Source organism: Ranitomeya imitator, chromosome 5 (assembly GCF_032444005.1).
Source record: "Ranitomeya imitator isolate aRanImi1 chromosome 5, aRanImi1.pri, whole genome shotgun sequence".
Classification (NCBI taxonomy): domain Eukaryota; kingdom Metazoa; phylum Chordata; class Amphibia; order Anura; family Dendrobatidae; genus Ranitomeya; species Ranitomeya imitator.
In genome coordinates, this window is record NC_091286.1 from 184,518,429 (window position 1) to 184,541,335 (window position 22,907).

The following is a 22,907-nucleotide window of genomic DNA, read 5'->3' on the forward strand; positions in this document are numbered from 1 at the left end:
CCGTTGTGGTTTTACTGCGGATTTATCGCGTTTTTTACTGCGGTTTCTTCTGCGGATTTTCATCTGCAGTTTCCTATTGGAGCAGGTGAAAATCCGCAGGAAAGAAGTGACATGCTGCGGAATGTAATCCGCAGCGTTTCCGCACGGATTTTTCCGCAGCATGTGCACAGCATTTTTTGTTTCCCATAAGTTTACATTGTACTGTAAACTCAGGGGAAACTGCTGTGGATCCACAGCGGTCAAAGGTACCGTTACATGTTACGATCTCGTCGACGATATAGTTAGAAATGTCACGTGATCACATCGTTCGTGCAATCAGTTTCACATCGTCCAAGAGGCGTCACATGCAACTATCTTGTTAACAATGTAAATTTTGGCTCCGCGTTAGCCTCATTGAAAACGTTTGCAGAACGATTTTTCACAATGGCAGGAATAGGAGAATTTACACCAAAATCGTTCATCTCAGCGTTACACTGAACGATGCTGCACATCTTCTGACACATAATTGGATGAGGATCGACAGATTTGAGATCCTGACCTCAAATCTGCGATCAGCGATCCAACGATGTGTTCGTCCGATATCTTCACGTTACACGCAACGATGTGAAAACGACATTGCATGAACGACGTGATCATGTGACGTTTTCAAACGATATCATCAACGAGATCGTAACGTGTAACTGTACCTTTAGGCCTCAATCACACTAACGAAAAAAAAATCGCAGCATGTTCATTATTGTGCAAATTTGGCGCGAAAAAAATTCCCACAAGAGGACTGAAATTTTAGTGTGAAAAATATACAAAAGAACAACTGTTATTTGTTTTGATGCTTTTAATTTTTTTATAAAAACGAATAAGATTTTTTTTCACTAAAGGGTTATTTCACACCAACATCAAACAAATAGTCACATTTTCAAGATGAGCAGTGTATAAGCGGCATGGCCAAACAAATGTGATAAAACAGTGAACAAGAAAACAATATAATCAAATTATACAACAGGGAGGGATGTTGGTGGAGGAGTGGGAAGAGGGGAGGGGGGAAAGGGTAAAGACAAATACATGGGGGTAGGGGAGTAAAGGAGCACGCATCAAAGGATGCTTTTTATTTTTGTTATAAAAATGTTAAAAAAATACAAGGAATAAAACAATTCCACACGTATTTTCCATAGGCTGCAGTGGGGGGCTGTGTGTGTGTGAGTGGCATGTCCTTGTGTGACTAGCATTTCAGCACTCACTCAGCAGTCTGTCTGAACATGTCGGAACATACCTGGCACTGCCTGGGTATGTCCCTGGTACATTTGCCACACGTGTATTTGTAGCAGTCAACACATCTCTCAGTTGCACAATTGTTCGTGCATCGATGGTTTACCTGACACTTCACCCTTTTGCCAGGGCTGGGTGTGGAAGGAAGATGCCAAAGGAGTTTCTCCTTGCGTGCCTTCTTTTCAGTCACATGACGGCCACTTAACTCTTTTGCAAGCTCAACCAGGAAGTCCACCCGTCTCTCCCGCACCCCAGTGCATGCCTGATAAAGTACATGAGCATAGAGTGCTGCCATGTCAATCATGTTGTAGAACACGGCGACTGGCCATCTCTGTGTTCCTGCACGCATGCTGTACTCCCACACCATTTGGTCCATTACATCCACACCGCACTTTGTGTGGTTGTATCGTGTGACCGTGTTTGGCTTCCTTTTGTTGGTATCCTCAGTCTCAACCACGCTGTGCATGCTGCTGAGAATGTAGACGGCCTTCTTTCGTTTGGGTGCATACACTGTCAGTGTGGCACCAGTGGTTGAAAACACCTGAGTGGTGAATTCAGTGCGGTCCATCTGTCTAGCGGATTGAGGAATTTCCCGGCGACTCTTGTTGACTGTGCCGAGGATAGTGGTTTCCCGGCTAAGCAGTCGTTGTGCAAGTGACAATGATGTAAAGAAATTGTCCGTGGTTACAGTTCTGCGGTTTCGGGTCATAGTGGCAATGATCCTTGGGTTTCCCAGGTTTGCTGACCAGCTGTCACGTAGTGATGGAATCTTGGTCACCCCCCGCAAGATATTGACTGAAATAAATGCCATTAGTTCCGGGAGACCCATGAACCAATCCACCTGCTCTGTGTGACGTGCATGTTGAGTAGTCCATTCTTCAATGCTACGAAGCATGTCAAGACTGATAAAACAGAGGAAGCTCGGAAGGCAACTCTGGACACTTCGTCTGGCCTTAGCACTTGGCTCTCCATCTGTAGGGTACGGTTCTATTGGGGTCAAATGGAGATGTTTCCCCACTTGTACTTCATGCCACACTGTGCCATCTTTTGCGGTCTCTGTCGGCTCACTCGCCAACCGAGCTCTCTTTTTTGGTAGAGGAGGAGTCTCCTCATCTGCAAGATAAATAATTTCAAATAAGCATTTTGTTTTGGTTCAAAATAAAAAAAGATAGTCAGGCAATAAAATAGGTAACTCACACTGCCTTTTTTGGCATCCTGTTCCGTCCGTTTTTGAAACAAGCAGAACAGGATCCCTTTTGGCCCCCGTGCACCGTGGGTGATGTCCGTGTGCTATCCGTGAATCCACAGATAGAGCTGTCTGCTGTCACCACATACTCACCTCCCTCCAGCTCCTCTTCTCTCACTTCTGGTTCACTCTTGGGCTCAGTGAAGTGAATATTCATAGCCTAACGAGCGGCACCGGAAGTGAGAGGAACTGTCAGCGCTGGACTGAGGTGAATAAGAAATTCTTTATTTTTAGGCTTTTCACTTTCCTCCGTTGTCCGTGCACACGGAAGTCACACGGATGACATCTGTGTGCATGGATGTTTTCGGCAAAAAGCGGTCCGTGCTTCCGCAAAACAACGGACATGTCTCTGTGTGGAGCAGACGGACACGCATGTGCTCCACACAGAGACACAGTTCGTGCGGAATGGGGCCATAGGGGAACATGTGTCCCGTATGTCCATGCCTACGGCATGTGTCAGCACAGACCCCACATGTGCCGGTTGAAGGACTATGTCTTCTCCATCTGAGTCTGAAGGGTTTGTGTTGCTCAGAATCAGTTCCAATGTCTCTTCAATGGTGTACCTTCTCTCCATTTTCTTTCCTGTGAACAAAATAGGTTTCTCCCCCACACTCAGGGAGAAACCAAAATAGGTTTTTCTTGTGAGCAGCAACCCCCACACTCAGGAATAGCTTGCATTATTCTGTTTACACACTCTTATCTTAGATAATCCCCCCTGCAGGTTCCTCAGGCAAGAGCACATTTACAAATGAAAGGATGCTAATTAAGGTGTCACTATGGACTGAGGGTCATTTGACCCTCTCTCAGGACTTCAGGGGGGATCTTGAAATTCCCGGGACTTCTAGTGTTAAAGGAGAAGGAGTGGGGATTCTTAGCTGAGGCAAGACCCCATGTCCATCTGTGACTGCTGAAGCGAACGGGGCGAGACTTGAGCTGAGGACATATCTCGTCGTTCGTGGGATTGTTTTGGGATCCCTTGGACTAGTGTGGACTATTGCTTTGTTAGCTGGCACAAGGATTATCGGGAGGTGCCCCCCGAATCTGTTCCGTTGGACTAATTGTGGACTCTGTAGATGTACCTGCATGTGTTGTTCCAGCGTTCTTGATAATAAATCTGTTGAATCATCCCTCGGCCTGTTGTCCCTCCTTGCTCTGTTGTACACCCCGTCACAGACCCATCGGACGATGCCTGCCTACATACAGACCTGCACACACAGCCCTGCACACACACACACACACACACACACACACACAGCGCTGCACAAACATCCACACACAGACACACACATCTTCTCTGCGCACACAGTCTCCGCCCACATACTATTCTTCCTCCTGATCTGCATCGTTTCTTGCAGGCAACTCTGCAGCAAAATTGCAGATCTTTTTAAACCTGCGGTTTTGCCTGACTCAATGGTAGTCAAAGGGTGCAGAAACGCTGCAGATCTGCTAAAAGAATTGACGTGCTGTGGAAAATAAAATGCTGCACATCCATGCATTTTTTTCTGCAGCATGTGCACACCAATTCTCAATTTCCCATTGACTAACATTGCTTGTGCACTACACTGCGGATTTGATGCAATTCTGCACATGCAAAAACGCTGCTTTAATGTATCAAAATCCGCAACATGTGCACACAGAATCTTTAGGCTAATTCCTTTTTTTTCTCCATAATAATCTCCTAGTTTTATAATCAAAAACTATATCAATTGGCTCTAAAAAGCATAAAGAATTTGAGGAAAAATCACTCATAACTACTACACAAAGAAAATTCTAAATTACTACTGCAGAGGGAAAATAATGGAGAAATAAGAAGCAATAACTTTTGGATATGGGATGGACCCCACTCCATCTTAAAACCACCATAACTACATTAAACCTAGGCACTAAAATAAATACACAAAACATGTTATTTTGGTTGTCAAAATGGCCACAAATTTTATTTAAATCACAGGATAGTGGGATAGTAGGAGTCAGGTGAAGTGCTATTACATTGGGATTCACAAGTACTGTGATATCCCCAGCTGTCCGACATATAGCACCAGGACAGACAGCCATAAAGAGGTGGCACGCACTGGCTTGCCATTCAAGCAGAGCCAGTAAACTTTCAGGGCACCAATGACCCCATTTTCCTCACTCCTGTGCTTAACCACCTTGCCCACACCTGATTGACGTTAACATTACAACATTCTTGAGGACGGCCACCAAAGTGGAGCTTGTTCACCACCATGAGGTTTTAAATCCTCTATTAGTTAAAATTAGTCCACCTTAACTTGTCTGCAACTTCCACCCGCAAATCCGTGATGGGTTATAAATTCCAAGTCACATTTGACACTTTTTAAATTATATCACTTTTGAAAACTTAAAAACTAGAAGTCCCTGCAAAAGCATTAAGGGAAGGAAACTTGGCAAACCTCCGACTCACAAAGATTCATCATACAGCTCTCAGGAAAGTAAAAAACCCCTGTGGAGGAAATCTCTAGGGAACCATGGCTGAAGGATTACTCTTCCATTGGGTTTAGAAGGTTAATGCAAATGATAACTCTTTATAGGCAATATAAAATTGAACCTGGTACAATATATAAAATGGCAAATTCGAAAATACAATAAAACATTCATCATTATACGAGCAATAATTAAAATGTTTTAGGACAGAGATTATAAAAAAGGTGGGAGGGTGGGTAATGTTTCCTCCTGTCCATCCAGTGAGAGAAAGAGGGAGAGAGAGCCAAAGTTACCTCCTCTATATAAGCCCCACCCTCCTCACAGTAATACACCAAGCACAAACATACTAAGCTCCTTTGTCTTAAAGAAACATCCCTTTGTTTAAAATCTACACTGCAATACAAACAAAGCTGCAGGAGTTAAATGTCCACCCAGCCCCAAGTCATGTCCACCTCCATGTAGTCTCTGGTGGTTTCTTTAACTGGGTAGAGATCAAACATCTGATAGAACTACAATTGAGCTGATAGATGGGAGGATCAAGTTCAATCTCTTGAATCCGTGGTTAAAACTGTAAGCGAACAAGCTTCAATTTGATTTGCAGGTTGCAATTTTGAAGAAGAAAAAAAAAAAAAGCCCAGCGCCATATCACCCATGCTGCGCACTCCGTGAGGCAATATGGGGAAATATAAAAGGTCACCTTATTTTTTTTTGGATACCTGTTTAACTTGTCTACTCTAGATAATGTATACACCCACAGCCTTACTACTGTATTGCCACATATTTAGCAGTCGTGAACGTATGTGTATCAAATTCAAAACCTAGCATTTTAGGTTTAATTAACTTAATGACATTCAGTTAAAATGTAAAGTATTTATAAAAAAAAAAAACACAATAACAAGAGGTTAAGTTTTTATAACAGTTTGACTAGTCGCATTTAACAATACTGCTGATGGTTGCGGCAAATTACTTTCCCTGAGTGTACTTAAATAGCAACCTCATTATTAAGGGTTAAATTTAAAACAAAAATTTGTTAAGTCAACAGATTTTAGAAACAAATTCAACTTAATACTTTTGTTCAAAATGTATGCTGCTAAATCAAAACATGTCACAGGAGTCAGAAATGGCAGGGCGATAAAAAACAAACAAACCTAATATCACAGATAAGAATGTGGTTACCATTAGCAGTAGCTCTAAGGCCAAGTTCACATTAGCGCAGCATACAGATCCGTATGCATCTTGCATACCTATATTTAACATTGTGTACACAGGGACATGCGTTGGCATCAGTTTGCATGCAGATGCGTCCGCATGCATTGTTTTGCTGAGCATATCAAACGCAACATCTTGCATTTTTTTGTTCGATTAAAATATGCGCAAGCATGCAGATGAGTGCGTCAAAACAAGGCATTACTGTCTATGGGAACGCATTGGTACGCAAGGACATGCGTACGTTTGCATTTGATGCGCTTGGGTACTTCGGACTGCGCATGTCCAGGAACTGATTGAGACACGCCCTCCTGCAAATATCGAACGCATGCGAATAAACAAAGCAAACACAGGCAAAAAATGCATACAAACGCATGCACACGCAGCGTTTCTTTTGGCATCATGCGTAAGCTGATGCGGATAAAAAAATGCAGCGTAAGCATGCGTTTAAATGCGTTTTGGTAGGAGTTTGCGCATGCAGATGATACACTGCGCGCAGATAGGCTAATGTGAACTTGCCTAACAGGGATTCAAGCTTCAGGAGGCTAATTTGCATATTCCAGGTGCCTTCTGGGAGAAGCGAAGTCTCCCTAAGCTAGAAGATCGTTGGGTACAGCCGGGACCAGCTGCTTCGAAAGCATCACCAAACCAGGGATTCAAGCTTCAGGAGGCTAATTTGCATATTCCAGGTGCCTTCTGGGAGAAGCGAAGTCTCCCTAAGCTAGAAGATCGTTGGGTACAGCCGGGACCAGCTGCTTCGAAAGCATCACCAAACCGCGCGCCGTAAGGCTGAGTAGATTACACAAGAAGGAAAACACACAGCAAGTCAGCAGGATCTAGGAGCAACATGGCAGATGTGACAACCTACATGGTGAGCTGCAGCATGTGCTACATGTTCACAGATCGACCAGAAGAAGAATCCAATTTCACCTGTCAGAAGTGTAGACTAGTGGCCCTTTTAGAAGAAAAGGTGCGGGGTCTGGAAGAAAGAATAGCAACTTTGAAACTCATCAAAGAGAATGAAGACTTTCTAGACAGAACAGAAGCATCTCTACTGGTCACAGAAGGTGCAAAAAGTGTCAGAGAACCTCCAAAAGAAGATGAGTGGAAGCATGTGACCAAAAGAAGCAAGAAGACCATGGAGAAATCACCAACCACACAACTGAAGAACCGATATCAAATCTTTGTAGAGGATGAAGATGGCACACCCAAGAATGAAGCAATACCAGCAAGCAAAAAAGAAAAGGGCACACAGCAACAAGTGACAGCAAAAAGTACAGCCAAGAAGCAACGAAGAGTGGTGGTGGTGGGAGACTCACTACTGAGAGGCACAGAAGCAGCCATCTGCAGACCGGACATAACTGCAAGAGAAGTATGCTGCCTTCCAGGTGCGATGATCAAGGATGTGACCGATAGGATACCAAAGCTCTTCAGCTCCAAGGACGTCCACCCATTTCTTCTGATACATGTTGGCACCAATGACACGGCAAGGAAGGACCTACCGACAATCTGCAAGGACTTTGAAGAGTTGGGGAAGAAAGTAAAGGAACTGGATGCACAGGTAGTTTTTTCTTCTATCCTTCCAGTAGACGGGCATGGCACCAGGAGATGGAACAGGATCCTTGATGCAAACAACTGGCTAAGACGATGGTGCAGACAACAAGGATTCGGATTCCTGGACCACGGTGTGAATTACTTGTACGATGGACTCCTCGCCAGAGACGGACTACACCTCAACAAACCTGGGAAACACACATTCGCCAGAAGACTCGCTACACTCATCAGGAGGGCGTTAAACTAGAAGAAGAGGGGACGGGAAGAAAAACATTAGACTCGAACAAAGACGACCCAGGAAAACATACTCAGAAGGGAGGTAAGAACATTTCTAAAACAATCCACAGTGAGGAGATTGGAACAAAACAAAATCCTCTGAACTGCATGCTCGCAAACGCCAGAAGCCTGACAAACAAGATGGAAGAACTAGAAGCAGAAATATCTACAGGTAACTTTGACATAGTGGGAATAACCGAGACATGGTTAGATGAAAGCTATGACTGGGCAGTTAACTTACAGGGTTACAGTCTGTTTAGAAAGGATCGTAAAAATCGGAGAGGAGGAGGGGTTTGTCTCTATGTAAAGTCTTGTCTAAAGTCCACTTTAAGGGAGGATATTAGCGAAGGGAATGAGGATGTCGAGTCCATATGGGTTGAAATTCATGGAGGGAAAAATGGTAACAAAATTCTCATTGGGGTCTGTTACAAACCCCCAAATATAACAGAAACCATGGAAAGTCTACTTCTAAAGCAGATAGATGAAGCTGCAACCCATAATGAGGTCCTGGTTATGGGGGACTTTAACTACCCGGATATTAACTGGGAAACAGAAACCTGTGAAACCCATAAAGGCAACAGGTTTCTGCTAATAACCAAGACAAATTATCTTTCACAATTGGTGCAGAATCCAACCAGAGGAGCAGCACTTTTAGACCTAATACTATCTAATAGACCTGACAGAATAACAAATCTGCAGGTGGTTGGGCATTTAGGAAATAGCGACCACAATATTGTGCAGTTTCACCTGTCTTTCACTAGGGGGACTTGTCAGGGAGTCACAAAAACATTGAACTTTAGGAAGGCAAAGTTTGAACAGCTTAGAGATGCCCTTAATCTGGTAGACTGGGACAATATCCTCAGAAATGAGAATACAGATAATAAATGGGAAATGTTTAAGAACATCCTAAATAGGCAGTGTAAGCGGTTTATACCTTGTGGGAATAAAAGGACTAGAAATAGGAAAAACCCAATGTGGCTAAACAAAGAAGTAAGACAGGCAATTAACAGTAAAAAGAAAGCATTTGCACTACTAAAGCAGGATGGCACCATTGAAGCTCTAAAAAACTATAGGGAGAAAAATACTTTATCTAAAAAACTAATTAAAGCTGCCAAAAAGGAAACAGAGAAGCACATTGCTAAGGAGAGTAAAACTAATCCCAAACTGTTCTTCAACTATATCAATAGTAAAAGAATAAAAACTGAAAATGTAGGCCCCTTAAAAAATAGTGAGGAAAGAATGGTTGTAGATGACGAGGAAAAAGCTAACATATTAAACACCTTCTTCTCCACGGTATTCACAGTGGAAAATGAAATGCTAGGTGAAATCCCAAGAAACAATGAAAACCCTATATTAAGGGTCACCAATCTAACCCAAGAAGAGGTGCGAAACCGGCTAAATAAGATTAAAATAGATAAATCTCCGGGTCCGGATGGCATACACCCACGAGTACTAAGAGAACTAAGTAATGTAATAGATAAACCATTATTTCTTATTTTTAGTGACTCTATAGCGACAGGGTCTGTTCCGCAGGACTGGCGCATAGCAAATGTGGTGCCAATATTCAAAAAGGGCTCTAAAAGTGAACCTGGAAATTATAGGCCAGTAAGTCTAACCTCTATTGTTGGTAAAATATTTGAAGGGTTTCTGAGGGATGTTATTCTGGATTATCTCAATGAGAATAACTGTTTAACTCCATATCAGCATGGGTTTATGAGAAATCGCTCCTGTCAAACCAATCTAATCAGTTTTTATGAAGAGGTAAGCTATAGGCTGGACCACGGTGAGTCATTGGACGTGGTATATCTCGATTTTTCCAAAGCGTTTGATACCGTGCCGCACAAGAGGTTGGTACACAAAATGAGAATGCTTGGTCTGGGGGAAAATGTGTGTAAATGGGTTAGTAACTGGCTTAGTGATAGAAAGCAGAGGGTGGTTATAAATGGTATAGTCTCTAACTGGGTCGCTGTGACCAGTGGGGTACCGCAGGGGTCAGTATTGGGACCTGTTCTCTTCAACATATTCATTAATGATCTGGTAGAAGGTTTACACAGTAAAATATCGATATTTGCAGATGATACAAAACTATGTAAAGCAGTTAATACAAGAGAAGATAGTATTCTGCTACAGATGGATCTGGATAAGTTGGAAACTTGGGCTGAAAGGTGGCAGATGAGGTTTAACAATGATAAATGTAAGGTTATACACATGGGAAGAGGGAATCAATATCACCATTACACACTGAACGGAAAACCACTGGGTAAATCTGACAGGGAGAAGGACTTGGGGATCCTAGTTAATGATAAACTTACCTGGAGCAGCCAGTGCCAGGCAGCAGCTGCCAAGGCAAACAGGATCATGGGGTGCATTAAAAGAGGTCTGGATACACATGATGAGAGCATTATACTGCCTCTGTACAAATCCCTAGTTAGACCGCACATGGAGTACTGTGTCCAGTTTTGGGCACCGGTGCTCAGGAAGGATATAATGGAACTAGAGAGAGTACAAAGGAGGGCAACAAAATTAATAAAGGGGATGGGAGAACTACAATACCCAGATAGATTAGCGAAATTAGGATTATTTAGTCTAGAAAAAAGACGACTGAGGGGCGATCTAATAACCATGTATAAGTATATAAGGGGACAATACAAATATCTCGCTGAGGATCTGTTTATACCAAGGAAGGTGACGGGCACAAGGGGGCATTCTTTGCGTCTGGAGGAGAGAAGGTTTTTCCACCAACATAGAAGAGGATTCTTTACTGTTAGGGCAGTGAGAATCTGGAATTGCTTGCCTGAGGAGGTGGTGATGGCGAACTCAGTCGAGGGGTTCAAGAGAGGCCTGGATGTCTTCCTGGAGCAGAACAATATTGTATCATACAATTATTAGGTTCTATATAGAAGGACGTAGATCTGGGTATTTATTATAATGGAATATAGGCTGAACTGGATGGACAAATGTCTTTTTTCGGCCTTACTAACTATGTTACTATGTTACTATGTTACCATCGGTAATGCTGGCAGTAACTGTCCCAGCAGTAGAAGTATCAAACACAAGTCACATTTGGCCTTCTTTACAAACTCTGGCAAGTGCATTAATGGGGAGGAAGTACAGGGTTCAATGCAGTATAGGTCCCATAGCACATCTCAATCACATCAAGATGATGTAGCTTCTGACTGGGACATCAGCTCCAGTACTGTGATCTGCTCAGTCCACCTCCTCTGCTGCAAAAACCATTAATGTCTGGAAGGGCAAAATATCCAATTTATTAATGACACCCATTTCTATTCTGCCTCAAAGTGCTGTCACCCACTGCACTCTGTGGGCTAAGGAACATACTTCACCAGAAAAAGGTCTTCTGCTTAATATTTTGGCTGACTTGAACAGTCAGCCTTTATTCTTGGAATACATGGTGCTGGAAGAGATGGACAGCATGATTCTAATACTAATGTGTGAATCTGTGCTGCTGGTTCTGCAACCCATGGTGGTAGGGACACTGTCAGTGGTAGCAGCACTTTAAGCCAGGGCAAAATACAGGATGGGAATCATGTGGAGGGGCAAGGAGCACTGACAATTTCACTTGTGGAGGCACCGGTCAATCAAATCATAAATTATGATAAAAATTATGATGATTTTGTGTTGGACAAAACCTGGGAATTAGATGGGGGGGAATACTTGAGATTAGAGGGTGCTGGCTTTGGCGATACACAGTGCAGGCGACATCCGTTAAGAACATTCTTTGCGGCCAAATCAGCTCTTCCAGTTATGCCATGCACGCCTCGCAGCAAATCAGCTGCCACTTCCCTCTCATTTTCTTCAGACAAAACTGAGACTTGCTGCTGCTTTCTGACAGTCACTCAAACCACTGGAAAGCAGGTGCAAATATCGATGGAACGGCACCTACATGGCAAGAATAGCTGCTATTTTACATGGTGCAGCTATGGTTTTTGAAAGGGGGTTGACCATTTAGTTCACAATCCCTTCAAATCAGTTTTCATTACTTAGATACCTATCCTCAGGATAGGGTACCAATGGGAAATGGAGGGGGTCCAATGGCAGTTATTTGAACTTTCTTTTCTTGGCTGATCTGTGATGTACAGCTTCTGGGTTGTCTCATCAAGCTCCAGCAATAGTCAGCCATCATATGTGAGTCCCACCAGCCTTGATACTATTCTTTCATTGTTTTAATGTCCTGATGAAAACACTCCCCTTGTCCCTCACTCACATCCCCAAAGTTCTCTGGAAAAAAGTCCAAATGGCTGTGTAAATAGTGAATCTTGATACTCATTCTACATCCAAGATTTCGCAGACTCATTAGTAGCTCTTCCACAATCTCTTCATAGTTGTCTGCTTTCTTATTCCCTAGAAAATTCTGCACCACATTACAAAATGCATTCCAAGCTCTTTCTTCTGTCTCATTCATTGATGTGATAAAATTTGGGTCTCTCATAAGTGTTCTTATTTGAGGTCCTTCAAATATTCCAGCCTTTTTCTTCTCTTCACTAAGACCAGGAAAAGTTGAAATATATAGTTAAAGCATTTTCCACTGTGATTGAGAACTTTGACAAACTGCTTCATCAATCCAAGTTTTATGTGTAAGGGAGGAAAGACAATGTCCTTCCTATCCACTAGAGGATCATGGATGACATTCTTATCGCCAGATGCCAAACTGTCGCTGAGGCCATTCAGTTTTCACCCAATGCTCTGCTGTAGCTCTACTGTCCAGTAGCACAGAAAACAAGGGTGTTATCATAACAAATGGGAATTATGCATGTTCAAAGAAAACAAAGATATTCTCACATTTATTGGGAGACTAAATGAAAACTAAATTTACCTTAGTGAACCGTATAAACCGACACTTTTCATACACTACTTATATTTAAAATGGAATTCATGAAAATGGGTTATATACCTATAGAGCAAAAATGTGATGTGATAGAGAAATTATAAGATCAGATTTGAATTCAGCACCCTCAAATTAGTCTAAAACTGTTCTAAAAGTCCATGCCAGATTTTTTTTTTTTTGTAGACCAGTGTAATAATGCCTGTTGGGGATACTAATGTATAACACATAGGAATACTTACTATAAATGTGGGGCATCTTTGCTTATTAATGGGAGGTACTTAGGACTAATGTGAACTATGTAGAGTTACTTACTGTCAATCGGCAAATTAGAATAAAATTGTAGCACCATATGCCTCATCAAGTCTGCTGTTGCACTTCATAGTCAGAAGTCTTTTTTTGTTTTTTAAATCACACCCTTATTGCTCTTACACTAATGAACAGATCACCGGCTTTTAATGGGATATTGAGCAGTGGCCAAACTGTCCTGCTCAGGAGGTGAATAAGCTCAGAGGAACAGTGACCAATGCTAACAGAGTTTACTTGCCCAAAGTGTGGTGATAGCTATATTCTATTAGAATAAAGATTCATGGGACAAAATATAAATATGGCAATAAACTCAACATATCTTTGCTGTAAACATCATCTGGAACAATTTTTCCCAGGAGAAAACCTGACATAATTAAAGGATATATCAATACTGGCCGTCATTATTAAGCAGGGCTCCACATTTGTTCAGTGTCATACCTGTCAAGCAGCAGAAACATAAGACTACCCTAGTAGACAGTGCGATTAGACAGCCAATTAGAGCCAACCGTCACGAGCCAACAAAACATAGTAACATAGTAACATAGTTAGTAAGGCCGAAAAAAGACATTTGTCCATCCAGTTCAGCCTATATTCCATCATAATAAATACCCAGATCTACGTCCTTCTACAGAACCTAATAATTGTATGATACAATATTGTTCTGCTCCAGGAAGACATCCAGGCCTCTCTTGAACCCCTCGACTGAGTTCGCCATCACCACCTCCTCAGGCAAGCAATTCCAGATTCTCACTGCCCTAACAGTAAAGAATCCTCTTCTATGTTGGTGGAAAAACCTTCTCTCCTCCAGACGCAAAGAATGCCCCCTTGTGCCCGTCACCTTCCTTGGTATAAACAGATCCTCAGCGAGATATTTGTATTGTCCCCTTATATACTTATACATGGTTATTAGATCGCCCCTCAGTCGTCTTTTTTCTAGACTAAATAATCCTAATTTCGCTAATCTATCTGGGTATTGTAGTTCTCCCATCCCCTTTATTAATTTTGTTGCCCTCCTTTGTACTCTCTCTAGTTCCATTATATCCTTCCTGAGCACCGGTGCCCAAAACTAGACACAGTACTCCATGTGCGGTCTAACTAGGGATTTGTACAGAGGCAGTATAATGCTCTCATCATGTGTATCCAGACCTCTTTTAATGCACCCCATGATCCTGTTTGCCTTGGCAGCTGCTGCCTGGCACTGGCTGCTCCAGGTAAGTTTATCATTAACTAGGATCCCCAAGTCCTTCTCCCTGTCAGATTTACCCAGTGGTTTCCCGTTCAGTGTGTAATGGTGATATTGATTCCCTCTTCCCATGTGTATAACCTTACATTTATCTTTGTTAAACCTCATCTGCCACCTTTCAGCCCAAGTTTCCAACTTATCCAGATCCATCTGTAGCAGAATACTATCTTCTCTTGTATTAACTGCTTTACATAGTTTTGTATCATCTGCAAATATCGATATTTTACTGTGTAAACCTTCTACCAGATCATTAATGAATATGTTGAAGAGAACAGGTCCCAATACTGACCCCTGCGGTACCCCACTGGTCACAGCGACCCAGTTAGAGACTATACCATTTATAACCACCCTCTGCTTTCTATCACTAAGCCAGTTACTAACCCATTTACACACATTTTCCCCCAGACCAAGCATTCTCATTTTGTGTACTAACCTCTTGTGCGGCACGGTATCAAACGCTTTGGAAAAATCGAGATATACCACGTCCAATGACTCACCGTGGTCCAGTCTATAGCTTACCTCTTCATAAAAACTGATTAGATTGGTTTGACAGGAGCGATTTCTCATAAACCCATGCTGATATGGAGTTAAACAGTTATTCTCATTGAGATAATCCAGAATAACATCCCTCAGAAACCCTTCAAATATTTTACCAACAATAGAGGTTAGACTTACTGGCCTATAATTTCCAGGTTCACTTTTAGAGCCCTTTTTGAATATTGGCACCACATTTGCTATGCGCCAGTCCTGCGGAACAGACCCTGTCGCTATAGAGTCACTAAAAATAAGAAATAATGGTTTATCTATTACATTACTTAGTTCTCTTAGTACTCGTGGGTGTATGCCATCCGGACCCGGAGATTTATCTATTTTAATCTTATTTAGCCGGTTTCGCACCTCTTCTTGGGTTAGATTGGTGACCCTTAATATAGGGTTTTCATTGTTTCTTGGGATTTCACCTAGCATTTCATTTTCCACCGTGAATACCGTGGAGAAGAAGGTGTTTAATATGTTAGCTTTTTCCTCGTCATCTACAACCATTCTTTCCTCACTATTTTTTAAGGGGCCTACATTTTCAGTTTTTATTCTTTTACTATTGATATAGTTGAAGAACAGTTTGGGATTAGTTTTACTCTCCTTAGCAATGTGCTTCTCTGTTTCCTTTTTGGCAGCTTTAATTAGTTTTTTAGATAAAGTATTTTTCTCCCTATAGTTTTTTAGAGCTTCAATGGTGCCATCCTGCTTTAGTAGTGCAAATGCTTTCTTTTTACTGTTAATTGCCTGTCTTACTTCTTTGTTTAGCCACATTGGGTTTTTCCTATTTCTAGTCCTTTTATTCCCACAAGGTATAAACCGCTTACACTGCCTATTTAGGATGTTCTTAAACATTTCCCATTTATTATCTGTATTCTCATTTCTGAGGATATTGTCCCAGTCTACCAGATTAAGGGCATCTCTAAGCTGTTCAAACTTTGCCTTCCTAAAGTTCAATGTTTTTGTGACTCCCTGACAAGTCCCCCTAGTGAAAGACAGGTGAAACTGCACAATATTGTGGTCGCTATTTCCTAAATGCCCAACCACCTGCAGATTTGTTATTCTGTCAGGTCTATTAGATAGTATTAGGTCTAAAAGTGCTGCTCCTCTGGTTGGATTCTGCACCAATTGTGAAAGATAATTTTTCTTGGTTATTAGCAGAAACCTGTTGCCTTTATGGGTTTCACAGGTTTCTGTTTCCCAGTTAATATCCGGGTAGTTAAAGTCCCCCATAACCAGGACCTCATTATGGGTTGCAGCTTCATCTATCTGCTTTAGAAGTAGACTTTCCATGCTTTGCCATGATTTCCAATGTCAACAATGGGAAAATGAATCACTGTATATTGGATAAGTCTCAAAGTCACTAAAAATGCCATAAAATAATTTTGCACCCTGTCAGTCTTGTATAAAGAAAAATAGAAATCTATTCAAATTTGAAAAAATAGACTTCTCTGTTTTCTCTGTATATTTGTGAGTTTGCTGATAAACAATTGCAGTTTTTGTGATGCCAACATACAGTCTTGGCATTGGATTAATTCCAAAATGAAGATAGAGATACTGTATACAGGATTTCTTAATAATTGCTCATATAATTTAATTAAGTACTGAAGCAGAGTGTAAGTAAAAAAATAAAATAAATGTGTGAATGTATAATATATAATCTCATTTTCCTTGTTCTTAACTTCACATAATGCAGGTAAAGTACGGACGATACTTGACCTTTTATTTAAGCGTTACAATTTATATTACAATGCTAAAGCACTGACTCGGACCCCCTGCTTTCCATACATTCGTCTTTAATAATAAGCTAAAAGGGATGGTTGCCCCTAACAACTCATAGTTAACTCTTTTCTTCTGATTTAGTGTAAAATCCTCGGTCATACAACCAATTAGTTTTACAGACAACTCCTAGAAGTAAATATCTCAAAGAATTTGCAATGACTTCTCTATGAACGACATTATACCATACCTAAATCTGCATTTTACAGCAAAAGATTACATTTTTTTAGTTCAAGCCTCACTCAAAAATGGCATAAAATAATCATAACAAGCAAAGAGAAACCACAATCTTCAGAGTGAAGAAGGCTTACATTAAAGAATTATTTTCTGCTACATCTAAAGAAGATTAACATAACAGAAGAAGAATTTGATAACAATGATTAAAAAGGAATCACTGGAAGATTTCTATAAATTAAATCTACATTAACGCATGAAAATTGTAAAATAAACTGATGCACATTTTATAGATCTACACAAGAGCCATATGTATGTATATAATAAATATACATACAAGCATACAATATACAATGATGAGAGATGTAAATCTTATGCACAAAAATCATCTAAACTCAAATATTTTCTGCAGATTATTTGGCTAATTGTCACTTACTTGATATATCAGGAAAACCAAGTCGGAATCCATGGATACAAATAAGTGATCAGGTATACAGCTGTTGCCTATGGGGAAATGAGCAATGCTCTCTCAGTGCTCGGAAATCATCCCAACTGGCAGCTTTGCCTAGCGCCACCAACCTCTAGTGAATGGAAGAGCTCCTGACACCCCCCCATTCTTTTCATCGCAGCCTTGCCTGTGGAACACTAGTATCTTATGATACAAATGGCCTGATCGCTCGCAGCCAGCTAATATTTACTGGAGAAAAGTATTCTGCGTAATTGCCAAGCATAATTTAATGTCACATAACATTGAAAGGTTTTGATTAGCAGTAATGTGTGCAGTTCCAGAACAACATGAACCAAAATGTTCCCTTTTTTCCTAGTAGAGGAACATTCGATAATAGTGTTCATTATTATCAGAGAGTTACCAAACTGAATAGCTCTCACATATGCAGAAATGTCGCTGTCGTTTCAGCTCTGAATTGTGCTAGCAACACACTTGGTTAAAATAAATTATCTGGAAAGAGAACTTTGACAGTAATGGGCACCTACAGCAGAACGCTACCCTATTATTCACTGTTTCGTTAAATTGCAGAGCTGTCGACGGCTGAGATACAGTTGCTGCTCAATCCAACAAGACTAAATTTCATCTACAATTTTAGACATAGGATAACAACATATTTAGAACGAGTTCATTTTTAGGACTCTGTTGCTATTACAACATATAACCATTACTGACAAATGTCAGTGAAGAGTTAATGTTTTTTAAGTAATTTATATCAGATAAAGGAAAATTACCCACCTCAGCCTCTGCTGACATTAGGGTATGTGCACAAGTCGCCTTTCAGGTGAATTCTACTTGGAACCCACAGCAAAAAAGCGCTAAAAAATAAAAAAAATCCAAAAAGAGAACATGTTCAGCGCAGCATCAAAATGACTGGCTGTGCATATTTCCTTCTTTTTTATCTTATGTTATGTGCTACAGGAGTCAAAAGCTGTCATCTGGCTAAAAAAAAAAAGTTGCAGCCGTCAAAGTTGCCAATGAATCAATCAAGATGCAAAAGATACACTTCAGAAAAAACACCACTGACGATTTCCTGGTGTCTTCTGCTTCAAAAAGTATTTGTAAAGAGAGGTTCGGAGGGACCCAGAAGGACGCTTTGTGTTTGTACATGCAATGGTGAACTTAAATGACTACGTTATAATTTGGATATATAAGCCCCCCAGCAAATATGTCAATCATTAAAAAAGCGGTGAGCTTCGCCTTAAATTATCCGGATGCACATGTCATGTGCATGGGAGACTTTAATTTGATCTAGACTCAAGACTACATGGCAGGGCCCCAGGGATGAACTCTCTTCCATCTCGACTGTCAATATTTATGGAAGGTACAGGTTGGTTAGATTTGTGGAGGATACACCATCCCGGTATAAGAGAATTTATTTCATCCGTCAGACGCACTTATCCCGATTAGATTATATATTTGGATCTAGTAATTTGGCGGTGCGGGTGGGGGAGGTGAGACAAGGGAATAGGGGCGTTTCAGATCATAGCCCAGTAATTCTTAAACTTAGGTTCGGTCAGACAAGAAATATCATGACTTGGAAATTAAATCCATTTTGGCTGAAGCTAATAGGTACCAACGACAGGACTATAGATCAACTGGACTGTTTCATCGCATCCCACCCAGAACCACAAAATATTAATATTTTCTGGGATGCTCTTAAAGCATATCTGAGAGGATGTTTGTCCTCTACAATCTCTTATATCAAACGTTTGACTTCACAGGAAGATGATGACATGGAGAGACGTCTGAAAGACTCGGAGGCGGCTTACATAGCTAATCAGACAAGTGAAAATAGAGCTGAGTGGTTACATTCTTGTAGATTATATAGTAAATATGCTAACACTAAATCTAAACGTGAGCTGTTTTTTACTAAACAGGTGTATTTTGAACTGGGTAACCAGTCTAGCAAACTTTTAGCTTTTATGGTACGCCAACATAATACATCTAACACTATACTTAAAATCCGGAAATCAGACGATTCAATAGTAAGTTCGACAGACGACATACTTCAACGTTTTCATGATAATTATAAAGAGTTATATAGCTCCAAGGGGGATTCTGATACTTTGGATTGCCCAAACTATTTATAAGACATAGAGTTTCCTACACTGAGTCCCACACAACAAGCTTTCTTAGATGCAGATTTTACTCTGGATGAGATAAATGCTTCCATAACAGATATGGCTTCTGGAAAGGCAGCCGGCCCAGATGGATTCCCCATAGAGATGTATAGGAAAGATCGAGACATTCTGGTGCCAATTCTTATGAAAGTATTTCAGGGGATTGGGGGGCGGGGGGGGTCTTTGCGAGCTTCTTATTATGATGTAAATATTATAATTCTTAAAAAGATGGGAAGGACCCCTTGGAATGTGGATCTTATCGTCCTATTATTCAACGTAGATTATAAAATTTTTACTAAAGTTTTGGCCACTAGATTGAATACAGTAATATTGGAAATAATACACCCAGATCAGACTGGATGTATGCTGGGTAAGAGTGCGTCTATAAATATTAGGAGGGTTCAGTCAATATCCCAATATAGTACATTGATACCGGAGAATAGATGGGCTATGGCCTTGCTAGATGCGGCCAAAGAATTTGATTCTCTCGAATGGCCTTTCCTATTTGCATATCTACAGAGATATAAATTTGGTCCTAAATTTCAGAAATGGATTGGCACAATATATATGAAACCAAAAGCTCCAATAATTATTAATAATGCTATATCTGAAACATTCTCCTTGGAAAGGGAACCCGTCCGGGATGCCCTCTCCCCTGCCCTCTTTGCTCTTGCGATAGAAGCTCTAGCAATAAGTATGAGATCCACTCCAGCCATCAGGGGGATTAGAATAGCGGACCGCACGGATATTATTGGTTTATACGCGGATGACATAGTAATATTTATGGATGAAGTTGAGGAGACCTTGCCACGTGTGATCACCATTGTAGAGGGATTTGGTAAACACTCGGGACTATACATTAACTGGGATAAGTCTGCCTTTCCCATGACTCCACAGATCACCTTGAAACGTTATCCCCACTATTGGTCGTCTCTAAATGTAAATACTTGGGAATAATTGCACCAAAATGCAGCAGACTTAATCTACAATTTAATATTCTCCCATTGCTGGACCTAGTCAAACACAAATTTGCTATATGGAGTAAACTACCACTGTCTGTTTCTGGTCGTATAAATTTGATTAAAATGATATTACTTCCGAAGCTTAATTACTCCCTTCAACATAGTGCAGTACCGGTCCCTAGATCTTTTTTTTCAAATTTAAACTCACTAGCTTCATCCTTTATATGGGGGAAGGCTAGACCTAAACTTAAATTGTCTACCTTGCATAGGTCTAAACAAATGGGGGGAGCGACGTTACCAGATTTTTTTTCTGTATTATTTGGCTGGACAACTTAGAGCTTTGGGACAGTGGATGCTGGGGGGCTGTTTGCCAAACTTAGAGAGCCATCTGTCTCATGCCGCAAAGATTGATTTCCCAGTGGGTTTTCAAAAAGTAAATAGGCCTAACACCCCTAAACTATTACCATTACTCCGGTTGGCGAGATTGATTTGAAAGCAAGTAAAAAAAGGTAATCCACTTTGATGGTATTTTAGCTGAAATGCCTCTATGGAATAATGAATATTTCCCGGGGTTACTGAGTCACCCATCTGCTCAATTCTGGATATCACACGGTGTCTTGTCGGTTAATGATCTTTATGAACAAGGAACTTTAATGTCTTTTGAACAACTGCAACTAAGGTATGATATCCCAAGACCTCAATTCTTTCGATATTTGCAGCTTAGATCAGCGATTCAATCACATATGCGTGGCATGAAGATGGTGCAAATAATATAATCCTTTCCACTGATATGGATCCTTAAATTACAGGGACCCCGTGGTCTTATCTCTGCATTATACACATATATGCTATCCGTGGGCGCTGACTCTGCTCTATTGTCAGCTAGAGAAAAGTGGAGACTCCTGATACCTGATCTTCAGAATGAGGATTGGGAGATGGCTCTTGAGTCTCCAACTAGGGTATCCCCTTCGGCTAACAATAAAATGATACAAATGTATATAATACATCAATCATATTTAACCCTGCTGCGATTATTCAAAATAGGGTGGTCTCAATCTTCAGAATGCCTCAGATGCCATACAGAGGAGGCAGATTTTATACACATGATATGGGGATGTCCAGTTATTCTCTCTTTTTGGAAAGAGAACTTCATTGTTGACTTCTCTGTGCATGTTCCCGTCCCTCTAAATCCATTAGTGTGTTTATTTGGGGTACTAGAAGAAGAGCTGTGGGGACAGCATTTGCAAATCCTGTTGAGAGAGACTTTTTGGCAAGGAAACTGATAGCTTTACGCTGGATGGGGAATACGCATCCATCTCTCAGGGCCTGGATTGAGCTGGTAAATTCAATCATACCATACGAACAAACTTTATACCAGAATAGGGGCTGTTTAGAAAAAATTAATAAAATTTGGGATATATGGAACTCGTCGTACCTTACTATATACTCACGTAGTTGATGGCCTAGCTCCAATATGATAGAGCTCACTGTAAAATATGCATTGTTCACGCTGTACTTCAATATTACTTTATTAATGTGATGTGGATTGTTCTGGCAGTAAAATAGTTTTAGGGTTTTAAGTACTTTAAACATGCTGTAATACTTTGAGTTTATATGAACCAGTCTATGCTTTGAGATTTATATCAATGAAAACTCATTACAACTTTTTTTTACTGTACTCTTATGATTATTATGAGGAGATGACTGCCCTATTATGGGAATACCTTGGCGATTGGTGGAGCAGCTTAATATACATTTTTTTAACTAAATACCCTGTATCTTTTTCATTTTTTGACTAGCACTTGCTCATTTACTGTGACTTCTTTACAATAGAGTATTTTTGACCTCGCTGTGCTCTTTTTGTGTCTTCAAGTTTCTTGGTATTGTGAACAGGTTTCTACAGACTTGTTCACTGTGCAAGTAGCCCATGTGTTTTTGGTTCTATAATTGTTCTCTTGTTTCTACAAGACTGGGGAGTCCACCACTCCTCTGTGGGCCATTTGCACTAAAGCTGTTCCATCCTGCATGTCCACATGGATATTTTCTCTCTGAACCCTGCTTATACAGGTACTATACAGATGATCAGGTTTTTAATACATCAGATAGGGATTATATACATTAGATAGGACTGCTCTATTATGGGTACACCTTGGCAATTGGTCGAGCAGCTTAATATACATTTTTTTGCAAAAAAACGTATTAACAAAATACCCTGTATTTGTTTTTCATTTTTTGACTAGCACTTGCTCATTTACTGTGACTTCTTTACAACAGAGTATTTTTGACCTCGCTGTGCTCTTTTTGTGTCTTCAGGTTTCTTGGTGGTGTGAACAGGTTTCTACAGACTTGTTCACTGTGCAAGTAGCCCATGTGTTTTTGGTTCTATTGTTATGATGAGTGTATTTGTGCGAACTTGGATATATGTACACCATGTACAGCACAGACCAA

The 22,907-nt window shown here is 40.7% G+C and overlaps 1 protein-coding gene across 5 annotated transcripts in view; it reads right to left on the minus strand.

Moving 5' to 3' along the window:
• Positions 1 to 22,907, minus strand: part of TIAM2 (TIAM Rac1 associated GEF 2) — an 810,124-nt gene that overhangs the window by 115,623 nt on the left and 671,594 nt on the right. The window contains exon 1 of one of the 5 annotated variants that reach the window (XM_069769406.1): positions 17,306 to 17,958. The exons of 3 other annotated variants lie outside the window; for them this stretch is intronic. In XM_069769406.1, coding sequence (XP_069625507.1) covers positions 17,306 to 17,338 — 33 coding nt within the window. In that variant the 5' untranslated portion in view covers positions 17,339 to 17,958. Of the gene's footprint in view, positions 1 to 17,305; positions 17,959 to 22,907 lie in introns of those variants that run through there. One more of the 5 variants, XM_069769405.1, reaches the window with a different exon arrangement.